The sequence below is a fragment of the Erithacus rubecula genome, assembly GCF_903797595.1.
Source record: "Erithacus rubecula genome assembly, chromosome: 3".
Classification (NCBI taxonomy): domain Eukaryota; kingdom Metazoa; phylum Chordata; class Aves; order Passeriformes; family Muscicapidae; genus Erithacus; species Erithacus rubecula.
In genome coordinates this window covers 7,643,257-7,663,393 of record NC_136689.1, presented here as the reverse complement: position 1 = coordinate 7,663,393, position 20,137 = coordinate 7,643,257, and the positions used below count along the sequence as shown (strand labels likewise).

Sequence of the window (20,137 nt, the reverse complement as noted above, 5' to 3'; positions counted from 1 at the left end):
ACTGCCGCTTCGCATCAGACCTGTTTCTGCTGTTAAAGTGGTCATTTATCAGCTAAAAGGCGAGTGTGTTTAAAAATGTATGTCTTTGGGAGGGAGAGCAATCTCCCTTTTCAGGGGCAAGAAACCTGTTACAAAGCCATTTAGGTGGGTGCGCTCTGAAATGGCATTATTCCCCCCCGGGGCGTTAATATTACCCAAGTATATTCCTATTTACACGGCTCCCCGATAATTCGGCATTTTATTTAACCACAACTGCCCTTAGAAACTTGATTTGCACTGAAGCAGCCTGCTAATATTAATGTTTTCCCCTCTTTCAGAGAGGCATCTGTTCCTCTTGCTGACAAATGTACCATTCTGCCAAGAAAGTTTTTCGGGGGAAAAAAAAAAAAAAAAAAAAGGAAAAAAAAAAAAGAAAGAAAAAGAAAAAAAAGCGTGTAATTGATGTTATCCCAAGAAAGCGCAATCTCCACCCCTCTCAGCTCCAAGCCCTTCAGGTAAAAGGAAAAAAAAAAATCTTTCAAGAATTTGTTGCCTTTTTGAGGGTTAAAACATCAGAAGACAAGCTTGTCTCGCCTTGGCCAATCAGCTCTCGGCCCTGGCAGCTATAATATAGAACTAAAGGCAGACTCCTCTCACAAGCGTCTTGCTTTGCTACCATTAAAATCAGACCCTTTTTTTGTCTCTCGATTGCTGTCTCCCGACCAAACTCCGATGTGTTCCGTTATCAGCGACCTAAAGCCTGCCATTCCAGCACCTGTCTTGCTAGGGATCGGTGGATAGTATACGATTCAGAAAGCAGACAAGGACATAGGAGGAGAGAGAGCTCTAGAGAGACAGCCAGGGATAGGCACAGAGAGCTTTGAAGTAATTGGATTCAATGGACGAAATGCTGCTGTTGACAAGAATTCTCTTGGTGGGCTTCATCTGCGCTCTTTTAGTCTCCTCTGGGCTGACTTGTGGACCAGGCAGGGGCATTGGAAAAAGGAGACACCCCAAAAAGCTGACCCCTTTAGCCTATAAGCAGTTTATTCCCAATGTGGCAGAGAAGACCCTAGGGGCCAGTGGAAGATATGAAGGGAAGATCACAAGAAACTCCGAGAGATTTAAAGAACTAACCCCAAATTACAACCCTGACATTATTTTTAAGGATGAAGAGAACACGGGAGCTGACAGACTGATGACTCAGGTAGAGCCACAGAGATACCTGTATTTGTGTTTGTTAACCTCTCTGAGCAATCCTAAAGGACGCATCTGTCTTAGTATTTTTGAAAGCCCCCCCCTTTCCCTCTCCCCCTCCTCCCCCCGCCCCTCCAAACTCGACTAGTTTCCCCATTGAATGTAAATACCATCTATCCAGCCAAGTTAGCAGGGGCTGGAGCTGGAGCTATTTGGATATTTGGTGGGGGAATCTGTGTGATACTTACAGTCATTACCGTGCCATGGCGTTCCCTGTAACTTGGTTAGAGATTGCTGTTTGCATTCGTCCCCAAGGATGCACTTTGATCAAACGAATTGCATACAGCTCAGAGGACCCCAAGTGTATAGTGACCGCCAGGCCACCCACTCATTATTGCAAACGTAGTCCGCGGTTGCTGCGCCTGCTGACTTGATTTTATATATTTTTTTATTTAATTTCTCTTTTTTTTTTCCTTTTCATTTCATTTTAACCTTCCTTATTATTATTGTTCTCCTCGCGAGCATATTCTAAATTTAGTAGGCATGCAGTCGTGCACTCACAAAAGGCAGCTGAAGCCGGATCGACCATTCCTCATCTGATTCCGTATTATATAGCTCGTATTGCAATACCATCATTTGCAATTGTGCCCATCAGAGCGTAAATATATTGATATTTCTTTAAGGATGCTCGCCGCCAATACTCTGGTACTTCCATAGGGGAGGGACTTGCAACTTATCGGCATTGCATCACCTTCTGTTTTAAAAAATCTGATGGCACAAGGTTTACAACTGGGTAAATATTGTATTTCGGGTGGAATCGGATTGCGGAACCATTTTATGAAAAAAAAATGAAAGAAAGAAAGAGAAAAAAGATAAATGAGAGAGAAAGCGAGAGAGAGACCCGCTCCGAGAGTCACCTCGTAATTATAATTCATGCTCAACAGAGAGCTCGGTGAAGTCAATTGCTCTGTCAATCCAGGAGTTTCAGAAACTACATGCAATCTAGACACTGGAAATGGGTTTCCTCCAAATATAGGTCAACAGCGCTTTTTTAATATTAATACATTTAAGCCCCACCTTCAGTGCTAGAGCAGGACTCGCCTGGAAGGACTAGGCGGGGAGTGGACGCGGAGAAGGGGGGGTGGGGGGTGGAATTTCCCAAACTCTCCCCGTTCCTCGGCCTGATTTTCCGCACGTTGCCGGGTCTCCCGGGGCGAGGGACCGGCGGCCGCCAGCATCTCCTCCCGACCACCTTAAATCGCACCGCACCTCGGAGCGCGGCGGCGCCTCCGCCCGCCGCCGCCGCCGCCCCGCGCAGGGGAGCGGAGCGGAGCGGGAGCCGGTCCCCGCTCGGGCGCGGCCCCTCCGCGCTCCTCCGCCCCCGCCGCTGCCTCCGGAGCCGCATCTCTCTCGCATTTTCAGCTCCACTTACTCCCCTCGCATATCGATCGCGGCGGCTCGGGTTTCACCCTTCCCTCCGCAGCCCGGCGGCGGCGGCGGCTCCGCGGGAGACGGGCTCCCGGCGGGGCTGGGCGCATCGCTCCGTGCGCGGCTGCGGAGCGGAGCGGAGCGGGGCGGAGCGGGCAGCGGGGCGGGGGGAGCCGGGCACGCTCGGGAGCGCCGGGCTGCGGGCTGACCCCGGCCCCGCGGCTCTCCCGGGGCACGCCGCGCCGGCTACGCGGCTGGCCGCTCCCGCTGCATTAGCTGGCAGCGTCTGAACTCCTGACCTTCTGTCAACTTCCCTCAGACGAACGAAACGAAAACAAATACTTTCCCCCCCCCCCCCACTCCGCCCTCTCTCCTTCAGTGCTTGTTCCCGTGCCTTAGACACAAAGGGGGGAGGTGGGCTGAGAGCGGCGGGGCCGGGGAGGCCGCAGGGCCGGGTACCCGGCGGCAAAGAGGGGACAGAGGTGGGGGAGCGGGGTCGGGGAGCGTGCGGGGCTCCGGCAGCCCTGGGCCGGGCAGGAGCGGGGAGCGGAGCGGGGCCGGGCAGCGAGAGGACTGTCTGCCCTTGCTCCCCGCACCCCGGGCACGGCCGGGTTCTCGGCGACCCGGGGCGCGGTCCTGCCGCTGGCCTCCCTGCCTTGCTTTCCTCTCCTTCCCTCTCTCCCGCGGCCAGCAGCCTCTAGTTAAATCCCAGCCTTTAAACGCCGGCTTCGGGAGCCCTTCAACCATGGAGAGATCTTTCATGGACAGAATCATTAAACTTGCAGAGTGGTTGCCGAATGCATTAGCCGCTAGTTAATATTAACTCCAGAGGGGGTAGTGGTGGGGGGATAGGAACGCAAACAGAGGTAGGTAAGTCAGGTTCTCAACTTTGCAGGTGACACCAGCAGTTTGCTAAGGGCTCCCCCCTTCCTCCCTTTCCTCCCCCCCCACCCCGGCCATTGGCTGGATTCGGGAGAGAGATAAGGAGGCCAGGTCAGTATGATAAAGCTGGAATTTGTATGAAATAAAATAGCGATCTCGTGTAATGCAGGCACACAACCGGTGCGTGATGTGAGGAATTTAGAGATCAACTTGGCATTTAGGAAGCCCACCAGGTTGTTTACACTGACAGGTACCTGTTAAGTGTTTCCTTCAAGCAATTCATTTGTGAAGAGATTAGGAGCTGGCAGGAGAGGGCTTGTTGAACAACTTTGCCTCCACACAAAGCGTTAGTGGAGGCAGCCCTGCTGAGCTTCACGGTGGCTGAACAGAATTGGGCTTGATTTGTGGCACACGACCCGATGAATTAATAAATAGTCTGGGCTTCACGGCTTTTGACTCTGACAATCCAGCTCAGGCAGTATAAAAGGGAGAAAAGTCCTTCTTCTTTATTCCGCCTGCAGCCGGGGAGAGGTGCCGGCGGGGCCGGAGCGGCCGGAGCCCCTCGGCGCTGCCCGCAGCGCTGCCCGCGCCCGCTCCTCCCGTGCGGGGCATCGCCGTGCCGCGCAGTGCTGTCCCTTAGAGCCCTTTCCCTCCGTAAATCAGTGAAGGAGCATATTTATCCGCTCAGGTGTGAGAGGGAGAGAGGGGAAAGAAAATGAAATAAATCAAACTCAACTTCCTTGTGCTGCTGCACTTTGCTGCCGGGAACGGTGCCGAAACCAAAACAGCCGTCTCTGTCCAATAAAACGGTAGGCCAGAGAGTCCAAAGTGAGCTCACAGCTGTGTTTTATATCTCTCGGGTACCTGTGTGTTGCTGGAATCACTTTTATGGCTGTTGGTGTGGACACACGGGAACACGGGAACTTCCTTGCTAAGCAACCTTGTCACGTCCCTAAAAGTAGCGCCGTCGGGTAATGGAGGGGCTTTGCCTCCCTGGGAGCTGTGAAAGGGGGACTTCGTGGCCTTTATTAGTTGTGCTGTGAGCACACTGGGGAGAATGGCCCTGCAGAAGGCCAAGCATACCAGTCAGGCCAGCAAAAGTGTGGGAAGAGCATCTTACTGCATCCCGCCGTGGCTTACAGCCACATCGGTGTTTGCATCCAGAGAACAACATCGGGTATATCCACGAGTTGTTTTCCTATTAAAAACGAGGAAGAAAGCTGGCAACGTGTGTGTTTCTAATACTCTGTACCTTTAGCCAAGCGCTTTTCAATGCTTTAGGTGCTGATTTCCTGTTTCTGCCGGGCAGAGAGTCCTTTTTCTCCTGTCGCCACTGTGTCTATTCCCAGCTTGGCTAAGATGAGAATCTCCCCAGAACTTTCAGGATTTCAGCTCACCTCTTTTCTTCACTTTCCCCCATCCTGTGTCCCTCATTACTCGGTCCCTACGTGTTCCTGGTGCTGCTGGGCCCAGCTCAGCCCAGGGAAGGCTGGTGGTTCTGAGGGGTCAATGAAAAACCCTGCAGTACTTTTTCCACGGAGTTAGAAGGGTCTCACTCTACACAAAGGGGCTCCTAGCTTGCATAGCATCCCTGCTCCGCTTACCTTCCCTCCTTGGCCCTCCCTTGCTTTTCATCTTCCCACTAAGAGCTATATTATTGTATGGATTTGCTTGGCTTTGTAGGCGAGCGCCGATGTATGTTTGAAGCAGAGTGAATGCTCCCAGCCCATGCAGCTTTGAGGGCTCTAATGAGTGATGGGCGAAGGGAGAGAAGAAAAAAACCACCCCTCCCTCCAGCACATAAAGGCTGTTAACATGTATTGATACCCTTTTCAACACAGAATTAAGCTGAAAAGACCCGCAGAGACATTCCGGGGGGGAATTCGTGACTCAGAGATATATGGCGAGTGTTTGTTCTGGGCAGAAACTTTGCTCTCGGGAAGGGACAGGGCACTTAGAGGCAGGAATTTGCTCCGTGCAGGTGGCTTTGAATCGCCACGCTCACACCCCAGCGCCGGCGGTGCGGCGGAGGGGGCACCCCCGACCCCGCAGCAGGTGACAGGGAATGGGAAAGTTCCGTCCCTGTAGGTCTTCGTGGTGTTTCGCCCTCTGTTCATCCCGTGTCCCGAGGTTTCAGTCTCCTTCTCCTCCTCACCTGCTCCCCGTCCCTCCCTGGCAGCGGGGGAGAAGATGCTGAGCCCATTCCAGGGAGCATTTGGGGGAGGGCAGGAATGCGGCCTCTGGGGGAGGGAGAGCAGGATGCGGCCCAGGGGTACAGATAGCGATGGGGGGATGTTCCCCTGGCTGCTGAACCCCCACAATGACCCTTCCCTGTCTGCCCGTATCCCCGCAGCGCTGCAAGGACAAGCTGAACGCTCTGGCGATCTCGGTGATGAACCAGTGGCCCGGGGTGAAGCTGCGGGTAACCGAGGGCTGGGACGAGGACGGCCACCACTCCGAGGAGTCCCTGCACTACGAGGGCCGCGCCGTGGACATCACCACCTCGGACAGGGACCGCAGCAAGTACGGCATGCTGGCCCGCCTGGCCGTCGAGGCTGGCTTCGACTGGGTCTACTACGAGTCCAAGGCGCACATCCACTGCTCCGTCAAAGCAGGTAAGGCGGGCAGCCTGCCCAGGGACGTGTCGAACTGGGGAGACACCCCGAGAGCCGCCGGGCAGGGTCCCTGCAGGGTCCCCATGCCCCGGTCTGCCCCGGGAATGGGAGCAGAGCCCCGAGGCTCAGCCTGCGACCCCGCCGGAGAGGAGATGGGGGAGAGGAAAGAGCGAGGGCGAAGAGAAAAAAAAAATTAAAAAGCCCAGCCAGCTGCAGCAGTTTTTCACAGCAGTTTTATTTGGGTGATTTGCTCGGCCAGCCTTCCCACGAGAGCTGCCTCGCAGCCACACGCCCTCGTCCTCCCCCCGTGGGGTCTGATGCTCTCCCCACCCAAGGAGCGTGTTCAACACAAACACTCGCGGCCGTCTCCAGCCGCCCCGCTGGCTGCACGCCTTACTCGCGAGCGCTAATCTCCGAGTGGGAGCCGGCCAGGAAAATAAATAACTAACGTGGTCCCCAGCCTCCTTCAGCGGTAGCTGCTAGGAAATTCCCAGATAGGGATACACGTACACGTAATTTTTTTTCCTCCCCTCCCCTGTGCTTACAACGCCACACGCTGTCTCAACCCGGGAACAGCTCGCAAGAAATCCCCGACTGGCAGAGTTCCTTTTCTTGACGCTTGACATGTTTTTGGGGGGAGCAAATCTGTTAACGAGACAGCTCCCCCAGCTCCACCGCCTTCCTCCATCCAGTTGTATGACATCTAAAGCTCTTTTTAAGAGCACACTCTAGCCCAGCAACCTGCTGGATGTGCCAGAAAACACTTGGCTGCAAAAGAAAATAATGGGTTCTCTTTAAATATAGCTGTTTGCTTGGAAGACAGCAGCTCCATGGCAGGGAAACCAGCCCGGCCCTGCCGTGCCCACCTGCAGGAGGGGTTCATGTCCCCCCACTGCAGCTGGGGCTCCCCAGGGGCTGAGCACCTCTCCTGGCCCATGTGGGCTTTGTCCTGAGAGCCTGCTACTGCTTTTGTTCAGCTCCTGGGTCCTTTCTAGCCGAAAAGGGGCCCTGCAAAACTGTCAGCTGCGTGGAGATCCGAAGCAGCCCTTTCAACAGCCAAGATGGGCTTTGTAGCACAAGGTGTTCGATTGTGGTGTGCTCTGACCTTAGCCCAGGAGCACCTCCTAATCCACCCCAGGGTGTCCAAAGGAGAGGAGCCACCCCAAGCTGCTCATTGAGATTCGGCACACAAGGACTTGGGGGCAACATTTGGAGGGTGTCAGGCAGGGTCGTGTGACTGTACGAGGGAGGCTGGAGGGAGCAGGCTTGAATTCCACTCTCTCAGCCTGATCTTAAATTGTCCAAACCTCATTTCATGACAGAGCATCTCATGAGAAGATTAAATCCCATAATGCCAGCAGGAAGATTCTTTATCTAGATCTCTGTTTGCAAAAAGTATGATCCAGGAGACTGGAATGCAAAGAAGAGTTCCCCCAAGGCCTGAATTATTGTCACCAGAACAGAGGAGGGAAAGGCAGGGGTGGTAAAAGGGACATTGATAATGCGCTACAGCAAGTATTTAGAGCAAGCTTCTACATTTAAAATTCAAATACAGATCTTGAGTGCCTTGGAAAAGTGGCTCTGCTGTGCAAATAGTGCTTGGAAGGTCCTGGGTTTTTTGGAGAGTATGTGTGTGAATTGGCACATAGGGTTTCTGCACCTGAACAAATAGGGAGGGGGAGAAAAGGGGGGGAAGAAGCTGGGAAAAAAATGGAAGTGTCCTCTCTTCCAAGAGTGTCTGCATTTATTACATGAATCAGAATGACAATGCTGATCCTTTATTGGATTTTAATTAGAGAACCCAAACAAGCACTGCTCAAAGAAGCAGATTTTCACACCTCTGCCAATTCACTGGCATGTTTGTAGAGCTGCTACACTACTACATCTATTCATCAAGTCCCTGAATATGCAAACAAAGCTCTAGCCAGACCTTTACCGCCAGCTTGTAGGAAGGTGTAGTTTGCTAGCAGAGGCCTCCACATAAAGCACATAGCTTGTTTGTTGCCATGTCCTCCCTGAAGAGGGAGGCCTTGGAGATCTTGCTGCTTCATTTCTGAAGGAGGAGCAATAGTCATTAGCAAATCAATAACGGTCTAATTTTCACCCTTCCTTTCCTTCCTGAGAAAGTCATTAGGAGGCACTCCAAGGATTTGTTTAAATCATAGGGATTTCAGTAACAGCCACAGAGGCAAAATATAAAGTCTGTCTATCTTTAGGAGTTAAATCATCAGGTCTCTTAACTGGTATAGGGAGTATCTGGGAGAAAGCAGGGAAAATCAAGGGAGGGATGGGGAATCTCAACAGCTGTAGCAAAGACACTTGCTACCATAACATACATACTATGGGATATTACTCAATATTAAAAAAACCCAAAGTAGTTAGGAAGCCTGCAAGCTCCTCTGTTAAGACAGAGGTCCGCCTGGAACATAGCAGACTTGTTTTCCTATGGCCCCACAGGTGGCTGAGCTTCCAAAGTGTAATTTGCGAGAGAGACAGAGTCTCATTGCTACTTTATTTAAGTCTGAGATTGCTCCTCTCAGTAGCACTGGCAAGCAGCAACAGCTGCTCTAAACTCTTAGTAACTCCCAAGAGCTGGAGGAGACATTTGCTTGGGCCTGGCACAGGTATTGGGCTGCTCTGGGACCACATGTTCTGAGACAGTGAAGAGCATCCTTCTTCTAGGGGAGAGAGACAGGTTTCATTCTTTTTTGAAGGAGGATTGAAGCAGAGTGCTGGAGATGCCAAGCAGGGGTGCTGTGAGGATGGGATGTGCCCCTTTAGTCACCATGCTGAGCAGGGAGGCTGGAGGCTGCATGGGGGCTTGTGCAGCATGATGGAGAGGAATTAAGCAAATTTGGGTTGTTGCTTTGCAGGAGCAAAATTTGTGTGCACCTTGGGCAAAGTCTCCTGCTGTTCTCTGCTGCTTGCTGCCTTAGATGCACTTATTGAGCAAGAGCTGAGTGGGGACCCCAAGCACTGGTAGCACAAGCACTTGCTTAGAGAAGAAATTTTTGCCAGCAAAACCACTTGGCTTTCAGAGCCTGCAAATTATCTGGCATCAGGTGTCAGAGCAGGGAAGACAGTAGTCAAATGGAAAGTTTTTCCAGAAGAGATTTTGTTCTGGAGCAGTTTTATCAGTGGAAATGTTTCGGCTCATTTCCTTTATACGACAAATCACTTTTGTAACTCCTAACCCAGGAGAGATTTTGCACTGGCTCAAATCTGGCAGGAAGGGGATTTTCTCTTGACCCACAGAGTGCAAATGGGGTGTGTTCATAGATGGGGAATTTCAGAGGGGAGTCTGGCTGTGCCCTGCGCTTTCCTGGTGGGTCGGGGTGGCTGGGGAAGTGATGAGTTCCTGTATCCCCCACGCCCCAGCACAGCACGCACCTCCTCTAACCCTGCTGCGCCTCTCTCCTCGCACAGAAAACTCGGTGGCGGCCAAATCTGGAGGTTGCTTCCCCGGCTCGGCCACGGTGCACCTGGAGAAAGGCGGGACCAAGCTGGTGAAGGACCTGAGGCCGGGAGACCGGGTGCTGGTGGCCGACACGGAAGGCCGTCTGCTCTACAGCGACTTCCTCACCTTCCTGGACCGCGAGGACGGCTCCCACAAGCTCTTCTATGTCATCGAGACGCGCCAGCCGCGGGCGCGGCTGCTGCTGACGGCGGCGCACCTGCTGTTCGTGGCGCCGCAGCACAACCAGTCGCAGGCGGGCGGGCGGGCGCTGTTCGCCAGCCGCGTGCGGCCGGGCCAGCGCATCTTCGTGCTGGGCGAGGGCGGGCGGCTGCTGCCGGCGGCCGTGCACCGCGTGTCGCTGCGGGAGGAGGCGTCGGGCGCCTACGCGCCGCTGACGGCGCAGGGCACCATCCTCATCGACCGCGTGCTGGCGTCGTGCTACGCCGTGGTGGAGGAGCACGGCTGGGCGCACCGCGCCTTCGCGCCCTTCCGGCTGCTGCAGGCCGTGCTGGGCGCGCTCTGCCCCGCGCCGCCCGCCGAGCCCCCGGCGCCCGGCATCCACTGGTACCCGCGGCTGCTCTACCGCATCGGCAGCTGGCTGCTGGACACTGAGGCGCTGCACCCGCTCGGCATGGTGGCCACGGCCAGCTGAGGCCGCCCGCCAGAGAGAAAGAAAGGAGAGAAAAAAAAATGGAAAAAAAAAAAAAAAAGAAAAAAAAAGATAAAGAAGAAAAAAAAATTGCATATTTTTAAAAGAGAGCACGGATTAAGACTTAAAAAATAATAATAATAAAATAATAATAATTAAGTAGGACAGTCCAAAGTAGACTTAAAGGGAAACAAAGACCCCTGGAAGTTCTGTTCTGTTTAGTTTATAAATATATATATATTTTTATTTGTTCTTTTGTTTTGTTTGTTGTTTGTTTTGTTGGTTGTTTTTTTTTTTTCCTCCTCTCCTGGATATTTATTTCTTTGGTATTTTGAATAGATGTTTTAAATGATATGAACCGGACCTTCAAGAGCCTTAAATAGTTTCTTTGATAATTTATTATCATGTGAACTGTACTCACAGGGGAAAAAATTATTTTGTGAGGCCAAGCAAAACTGCGCAGAGTCTATTTTTCTACATGTCATGTGTGTCCTGACTTTCAGAAAGCAAAATTCTGTACTTTCCCATCTCTCCATTACATTGCTCCTTCATTTCAGCAAGTCTAAAAAACAAGCAAACAAACAAACAAACACACACAAAAAAGATAAACTTCATGGGGGTCCGTAAATTATATTTTTATACACAGAATTGTAAATTAGATTTTTTTGAGAGATCAATACTTAACTGAATCACATTTCGTTTTTTGAAATAGTGTAAAATATGAGAATATATTATTTTAATTTAAATAGTTTCAAATGTAACATCATTTCCTGTATAGTTTTCCATGTTTTGCTTTGTAAAAACATCATTTGGCCACGTTCATGGAAGTCAAGACTGTTACACAAACTTTTTATTTGCAAAAATCGTAAGAAACTTTGTTATTTTTAACTTCAGAAAAAGTTTATTAGAAAATAATATTTTTTAAAAAGCGCACATGGCGGCAATTCTGTGACGATGGAGATGGTAGTTTGTACAGAGGGGGGAAAAGGATGTTTTGCATTAATAAATTGAGAAATAACTGCTGTAAATTTACTAAAATGTATTTTTGAATATTTTGTAATAGTTTTAATAGTTTTATAGAAATAAAATGTGCCATGCACAGTTTGGTTAGTATATAATAACTAAGAGTTCCTGGTGCATCCCATTTTTTTTTTTTTTCCTTTTTGCTTATTGGTTTAGGAAACATGATGCCTAAATGAGTGCCCATTATTTTATTTAGATGTAACATTTAATTTTGGTTCTTTAATTAAGGAAATGAATCCATCACATCTGTGCATAACCTGGAATCTCTTGTACTGACAGTAGAACCTCACTTATTTGCACAAGTGACCAGCAGAGGGGTTTCCCTTTGCAGAGCCCTGGCTCCCCATCCCTGCCCAGGTGATGCTCCTCTCTTCCAGCTCCAGCCCTGGCTCCATGTCCACTTCCCACTCTGGTCTAGAGACTGTGGAGGGCTCCTAAAATTGATTTCTGAGGATGCTAAATTAAGTTTTGCCTTTGAAGCAGGCAGCTGCCTTCACCTTGTGGCAACACCAGGATTTCAGTGGACTTCAATTCGGGTGCCCAGAAGATGAAATCTGAGGGAGAGGCTTTGACTTTGGTGAGTCAGAGGGATTCACGTGGCTGGTGCTGGAAGAAGGAGTTGACCACCAGATTTCACTGGCCACTTTGAGTGACAGCACAGGGCTTGGGGCCACCGAGAGCAGAGCAAAACACCCTTTGTAAAACAAGCAAAGGATAAAGATTTGTTCATTTGTCCTGAGAGACATTCCTTAGCTGTAAGGCAGGAGTCCATCCCGAGCCACCCACGGGTGAATGTGCTGGAGATGTTTTAGGAGCTGAGTCCCCTGCCTGCCCCCAGCCCCAACCCGCCCTGAGAGGATCATCCTTGACAGGTGCTGATCAGTGAGGTTCTGCTCCTCCACGGAGGGTTTCCAGGACCCCTTTAAAAATGTTGCAAAACATTGTGTGTGTGTGTGCTGCTGCGCCGGGGCCGCGCCGGAAGGGAGCTTGCCTTGAATGTCTGCTCACCTTTTCTCTGGTTTCCATTACTCGCCAGTCTAGGATGTTGATCCACCAGGCCTTTTGCTCCAGAGGCACATGTTCTCTGCTGGGATGGATGGCAGCTCCACAGCCCCCCAGAATGTCCCTGCCTGGGGCCATCTCCAGAGTGCAGACCATGCTCTTCCACGCCGAAATCCTGGGAGATTCTGGAGCGCTGCGGCCGAGCTCCACGCACGAGCCCTGCTGTGTCAAGCCCTGACAGATGGATGTGGTCTCTCCTTCCTGTCAACCTCTAGTCCAGCCCCACTTCCAACCTCCAAAGCTCGGACACGGCCAGGGTGATGAGACTTCAGAGTGACCAAAGCAGCTGCAGCAGCAGGAGAGGAACCAAGGCACCCTCCAGCCTGCACAACGAGAGGCAGCACGGGGGAACTGGACTGCCTGGTGGGTGCTGAGGACCTGCTGCCACCCAGCTTGGACTCTGCCAGCTCCCAGCCTTTGGGGTCTGCTGAGGGCTGCAAACCCAGATGATCTGGAGAATGTGAGAATGTGATCATGGAACAAATGAGTCTCTGCTGTAAGAGTCTGGCCTTAGTAGGGCAGTACCTAGGTGTCTGAGCTCTCTTACCCTGGCTCTGAGAGCTGGTTGCCGTTTTTTAAGGCCTCCACACTCAAATAAATGACCGTGTTGGAAGGTGCCTTCTCCAGAGTTTGGGTGGTGGAGGTGTTTAGGGATATCAGTGATCAAACTCAAAGCCACTGGCCAGAGGGGTTCAATCTAAATCACAACTGAGATATTGAAGAGCCATCAGACCAGAGCCCACACTTGTGCCAGGGCAAGGCACATGCCTGGATGGGACCACACCAGACATTGCCTCATTTATCTTCACCCAAAGGCCAAGATGAGCTCAGAACTTTGTGGTGTGAGAGAAGCTGAGATGCTTCTACACCAGGATCAGCCTGTTTCACTGAGCAGAGAAAAGCTGTGCCATGTTCTCCATCACAATTGTTCCAAGCAGCTCCACGTCCTCCTCTCACCATGTCTGGGTTCCACCTCTCCCTCCGGCGCCTCCCATCAGGATCACCCCTCTGTGGAGTGTTAGAAGTGCTTCCTTAGGTGGGCTGATCCAACCCACAGCTACAGCTCTTGTATGAAGGATGTACTGTCATAACTTGTGTAAAACATCTAGGAGATGTCACTGTCCATTTCAGGGTCCGAGTATGGCAATAGTTTGTATAAAATGTACACATAGTGGTGGCTACAGAATAGTTTATGACTAAATACATATCTATTACTGTCAAAATAATGTATAAGAATGTACTTGAAGCTATTATCCTTGTGCTCTGTTGTCTGAATAATTAAAGAAATTACAGAGACTTCCTGAAATGTCTGATATGTGATGGCATTCCTATTGCACACTGAGGATTTTACCCTGATGACACTGAAATGCAGAGTGGGGATCCTGAGGGATTTGGTGTTGGATTCTTCAAACACACCAGGAATTGTGCCAGAGTGGTTTCAAGTGGTGGCCACAGCCTCCTTCTCCTCCCACCTAGAGCCACACAGACAGTCTGTCATTTACCTGTGAAACACTGTGTGGCTCTGCAAAGCCAACTCATTTGGCAGGGTTCTGTGGGGAGGCAGAGGGGCCCTGAAGAGCAGCCCACCAGCAGCTGCCTGTCCTCTCCACCTCCCCCACCCAGGCCAACATGAGAAATGGCCCTAATGAGGCTGGGGCTAGCTGGTGTTTACTTGACCAATAGCTCAAGCAGTGCCCTGGTGCTCAGACACCAGCTAAACCCTCCAAAGGGAAGCTTGGGTGCACCAGTAAAAGAGGATCACACCCACAGTGCAGCTAAAATCCAAGGCAAGCACTGGGGTAAGCCAGGTGTTTCCCAGCCAGGTACCTGAGCTGTGCTCAGCCAGCAGCTCCTTGTGCCCTCATGTGGGAAAGTTTACCCAGCTGGATCTTTAGACAGATATATGCACATATAGCTGTACATTTATAATATTATTATCCTGATATTAGGAGCTCAGCACATCCCACCAGGATATAAATATGTTTACACTGGCCCTCCTGAGCATTTCACACCATGCTGAGGCTGAGCAGCAGATGTAAATCAGCCTGGTTGGGTGATAATTGGGCAGCAGTTTTGCAGCCCCAGTACAGCATCTATTTCAATTACAGGGGGAAGGAAACCAGAAAGAGCATTTATCTTACTCATTACTGCAAGCCATAAGGGACCACTAGAGTTTTTAAGCTTTTGAAATTCTCTCTTCAGCAGTTTCTGCCTTAAAACTAGTTCAAACTTAACTGAAAAAAAGGTCAATTTTTCATGTACAGAGCCCTTCAGAGCTTTCAAAGGAGCAGTGTTAATATGATCCTTGGCCTAGGCAGGCTGAAAGGGAAAAAAATCATCTTTAAAAAATGCATCTTTACAAGCAACAGGGTTGTCTCAGATCTGATAGGAGCCCCACAGCCACTGTTTGTGCCAAGATTGTTTAATATAATTTTTAATGCTTTGCATTTGGGGTGTTTGGGCTTATGTATTTAAATAATTTTGGTTTTCAGGGATGAAAAGAAGTGAACAAATCCAGGAAATAGGAGTTTAATAATCTTGTCCTGGTTCCAGTGAAATCAAGAGTGGTATCCAGAGGTGATTTGGGTGCAGAGGCAATTGCACCTTTAAGCTGAGTGCAGGACCCTATATAACTTATTTTCTTCTCATTTTTAAGTGAAAGCAAGACCTCTCTCTGGACAAATATTACTGCAAATCAGGAGTGACACCACAAGACCAGAAAATCTGTTTGGGGTAAAAATATTGGTTTTGATGTCCTGTGACCTAAATGTGAAATAAATATTAGATTGGCTCAGTTTGGTGTGAACAAATGCCTGTTTGTATCACTGAGGAGAGAGGTGGTGAGGGATGCTCAGTGTGGCTGTGGAGGGCTCCTGGGCCACCAATCTCACATCTGGCTGCTGCCCAGGGGCAGGAGGGGCTGGACATGGACAGGGCAGCAGGGATGCTCCATGGCACAGGGATTCCCTCTGCTCAGCCCATCCCCAGGGCAAAGCTTACCTGGACCAGACCTCTGGGGCACCAGGATGTCTGCTTGGGAAAGGGGATGTGCTCACCATGCTTGGGAATGCTGCATCATTCCAAGTTTTGAGGCTTTTGATGGAGTTCTCTGCATGGGAGTGGATCTGTGTGCAATTACAGCAACTTCCTCTTGGTCTCATGACAGACAGACACTGTGTCACAGACCAGTCCTAGGCTCTCACTGGACAGAGGAAACTTATTTACAAGCAGGATACAGATCAGGCTTTGGCTAGCTTGGAGCATTAAAGCGTTTCATGGGCCTTTTTTTTTTTTTTTTTTGAGCAGTTTAGGCTGTAAGCAGCCTCTGGTGGTCCCAGGTCTCATCTCAGCCCATGCTGGGACCACTTTAAACAAGCTGCTGGAGGCCACCCTCTGTCAGTTCCACATGTCTGCAAGGATGGACATCCCTCCATCCCTCTGAGCAACTGGTATTGCTACATAAGCTAACAGTTTCCCTAAATGCAGCATCTATCAAGAATCCTCCTTGATATTCTCCTTGCATTTATTCTGTGAGGAAGGAAACCAAAGAGTTAAAACAAGATTAGTTTTAAGAAATCCCAGGCTCAGAATCTGGGACATTCAGAGCTCTGCCAAGCTCTGCTGCTGCTCCTGCAGCCTGCCCTGAGCAGAGACATGAAACCTCACTCACCCAGCTCACCTCTTCCTTGTTAGTCAGCCCCATTCTGTTTTCTACAGCTGTAAGAACTGGTTTTAATTATTAGACAGTGATGAATGCAAATAAATATTAGTCTCAGGATTGCTCATGAACAATTCTCTTGGAATAGTCACTGGTTTGGTGAAAGCTTTGTTGGCTTTTCCAAATGGTGCTCTTCCTACTCAGCAGAGTATTTCTGGAATCAGGAGTGTAATAAATGTACAGTACCAAACAAGTCTGTTCTGGCACAGTGTTTGTGTGAATAACCATTTTGTGCTAACACCAGTGCAAGCTACGGGGTTCACAGGCATCAGAAAGTCCAACTGCCATTCAAATATTTGCAAATAATGAATATGTGATCCCACAAATAACAACAAACCAACCTGGTTGCTTTCATTGAGGAAAATTATTATGAATCACTGTGTACTGTGGGCTCAATCCAACAACCACCAGCGTCAGAAGAAGCCTTTCCACAACTTCAAACAGGCAGGGAGCTGAGCTGTGTTTGCTCAGCTTTACCATCACTCTCATCTGGCACCATGCAATAATAGAATTTATCAGGCAAGGCAGGATTTCCTAGAGCAGCCAAGAGTGGGCACATGTCACCCCTGACTGCATGTGTGCAGCTCCCACTGATGTCAGCAGGGTTATGTATGGGCAAAATGAGGTCAGACTGTGTTGTCCTACTTTATGTGCCCTGTGGTATTACACTCAATTAAGTTTTGTCTCCCAGGACACAGCCTCTCTCCCACTTAAGTCACCAGGAACTTTGTCACTGCACAACAGTGCAGGAGGAGGCACAAAATATCAGTATTTGATCCAGAGTGCAGTAAGTTTTAACCCATGTATTGAGGAACTTTCCGCTGCACTTTGAAAAGAGGGGTTAAATTCAGTAAAAAAATAAATATATCCATGAAAATCCAATATAGGGCATCTTCAGGAGAAGGTAACAGCTTTGCAAATTCACCCAGAGCCTTGCAGAGTAGACTCAGCAAGAGCTCCTTCCCAAGGCAGCAGGGCATCTTTCCTGCCCTCTGCCAACAGCTCCCCACTGATCCTTGCAGAAAAATCCTGAATATCATGGACAACACTTCTTCACCAGTGCAGCAGGATCAGTCACATCTTCTGTGTGGATGGACACATGCTTGGCTACCTTGAAAATATTAACCACTGGTTACGAACTGAAACTATAAATAACTGTGGGAAGGATACAACAGTAAAAAAAAACAACATTATTGCAGACAAACAAGTTGCCAGCACAATGCTGGGCTTTGAGTGAGCCAGGTTTATTCCTTTCCCCTTTCATGGAGTTCCTTCTGATTTTGAGCAAGTGGCTTTTTGTGTCCCTGGCTTTACCAGAGATGGGCAGAAAAACATCTCTGAAGATGCTTGTCCAGTTTATGGGGTCAGCATGATGAGAAACACAGTGCATCAGGTATCACCTACTGCCCATGTGTCACTCTGAGGGATCTCCTCTGTGGGCACATGGTGAAATGCAGGGATTGTCCAAAACCTTTAATGACAAATAACCAGACTATTTGAAAGCCCTCTTAATTTATATATTAGTAAAAAAATCATTTTTAGATGTCTCACAGCTGCCAGTATTAGGCATCCTTATACATAAAATAATCCCACTTCCTGACAGATTTTTAAGTCCATTCTAAATACCTTTGGGAAAGAGGACAGCTGGCTTTTTGCATGATGCTAAACTCTGCATTAACACACACATCACAAGGAGGACCCACAAGGCTTCAGCTAGATCAAAGCTAAGAAATTATTTTGGCTTCTGCTTGTGTCTCCATGTACCTCCATGGAGAGGAGATCCCTGCTGGCTGGAGGAGTCTGGCTGGACAAGATGTCTATGGACTAATGAGTGAGCTGAGGCACCCAGAGATCACAGAGACAGCTGCAAATATGTCTGAATGTAGGTGTCCTGACTTGACTTCTGAATCCTGCCTAAAATGTCATGTCAGCCTTCTGCAGACACTCCCCACGAGGGAGGCTCCATTTGGAGCATCTCTGTCTCATCCAGTGTTCCTGGGGTGCTTAGACTTCCCTTAGCTCTGCAGAGTGACCAAGCTCTGGCCCAGACATTCACCCCTCTCTCTGTTCTGTGCTGGGTAAGCCCAGTGCAGCCCAAACCCAGAGCTTGCTCTGGAGCTGGCTCTCCACTGTGGGATTAGGACTTCAGAGAGGCCACAAACCTCAGTGCCTCTCTTTCCAAGAGCAAGGCACACTTGTTCAGCCTTGCCTGTGTAGGTATAAACACCTTGCACATACAGTGTAGTTAATTAAAACTATTCCCACTCAATTTTCCCCCCGGGGAAGGAAGGGAGAAAATAGATGCTCATGGGAGGGGTGCTCACCACATTGCTTGATGTGATCTAGAGTGGGACATGCAGTGCCATGGGGGTAAAAAGCTGTGGAGGGCAGAGGGAGCATCGTGGAGAGCTGTCCCTGGAAAGAAATTTCCATTAATGTGTGCAGGGTGGAAGGGAAGAAGTGATGTGTTTCCAGGAGAGATAGCAGGAGACCAAGACCATCTGCTCCCCAAGGCAAGGAGCCATGGATGGAGGCTTGCCCTGACACTTACCCAACATAGACTTCTTGCTTGGGGCTTTGGGGGATTTTGGAAACCTCCCACCTTCCAAACCATCAGAGCAGCCACAGCTCTCCCACCCTCTGCTCCCCAGTCACTCATGGACACTCCAGGGAGTCACTCATGGACACTCCAGGGAGTCACTCATGGACACATCAGGGAGTCACTCATGGACACTCCAGGGAATCACTCATGGACACACCAGGGAGTCACTCATGGGCACATCAGGGAGTCACTTGTGGACACACCAGGGGGTCACTCATGGACACACCAGGGAATCACTCATGGACACACCAGGGAGCCACTCATGGACACTCCAGGGAGTCACTCATGGACACTCCAGGGGGTCACTCATGGACACTCCAGAGAATCACTCATGGACACTCCAGGGGGTCACTCAGACCTGCCTTTGGTGTGGATGTGAAAGGGATTTTTCACAGGGAGCAGGTGCCCTGGTCTCTGCACTGAGCACTGTGACAAGGCAGCATCTTGGGTGCTGTCCTTGGCTCCCAAGCACAAGTACAGACATCCTCTGCACTGAGCACAGGGAAAAGGACAATCCTTTCTGAAACATTTTCATTTCAAGTCAGCTCTGGAGTCTTGCTTTTGTCAGTGCTGAGCTGGTGGTGGATGCAGCTGGTACCCATCAGTGCATGGGGTGATGCAGATACCTCAGGTGCTCTGGTGCCTTCCAGCAGCAGCTGAACAATACCAGAGCAGAGAGAAGGTGAAGCTTTGTGGGATCTGCTGGTTGCAGCCAAGCTGATCTATGTGCAGCTAGAAGGACCTAAGCACCACCAAGATCCTGAGCATGCAAAGTGTTTATGCCTTTCCCCAAACAGGATTAAACCCTCTGCATTTGGAAACAGGCAGGATGCTGGCACTCATCAGGGCAGGGGGATATCCCTGCCCCATCAGGGACACAGCCACAGACATCTGGACAGCAGTGGGGCATTCCTGAGGGAGATGTGCCATGGGTTCCTCACCTGGGGCTCAGGCACTCGTGAACCTGTGACAAAAGAAGCTTGAAGGGTAAGACTAAAGTGTATCAAATGTCCAAAATGGAAGAAAAGTGAGATTTCATCCTATAGAACCCTGAGGAGGGACCAAATTGTCACTTTACAAATGTGAAAAAAGACCAAGTTTGGACTCCTCTTGTACAGTGAAGTTTGGTTGTTTTTTTTTTTTCACAAGGTGTTCCTCTTTAGGGGTGTTTTTTTCTCTTAGCAAGGAAATGTCTGCACTTTGTTTATCAAGTGAAGCAAGGAATGAAATATACCTAAATGTTACTTCTCATTTGGGTGTAACTGAAAATACAGGAAAATTGGAATATCTTCTAGTAGATTATACATCAGAGTTATTTTTTTCATATTTATATGGATCCTGACAGGACAGAACTATTTATTGAGAGTTAAATAATCACATCTGCTATTAGGAATATCAAATCCAGTAGAAGATGTTTCATATTAAAATACAAACTCATAGCCAAATTTCCTCTTGATGAGCATAGACACAGCTTTATAAGCTTCTTCAAAGTTTCACTCTTGATACCAGAATAAAATTCAGCCCA

At 49.6% G+C, this 20,137-nt stretch overlaps 1 protein-coding gene across 1 annotated transcript; it reads left to right on the top strand.

Moving 5' to 3' along the window:
• The first annotated feature begins 454 nt into the window (after positions 1-454).
• Positions 455-10,232, top strand: SHH (sonic hedgehog signaling molecule). The gene is made up of 3 exons (XM_079302966.1): positions 455-1,186; positions 5,840-6,101; positions 9,528-10,232. The coding sequence occupies exons 1-3, from the start codon at positions 878-880 to the stop codon at positions 10,208-10,210; spliced, it is 1,254 nt and encodes a 417-aa protein (XP_079159092.1). The 5' UTR covers positions 455-877; the 3' UTR covers positions 10,211-10,232.
• Positions 10,233-20,137: the final 9,905 nt, after the last annotated feature.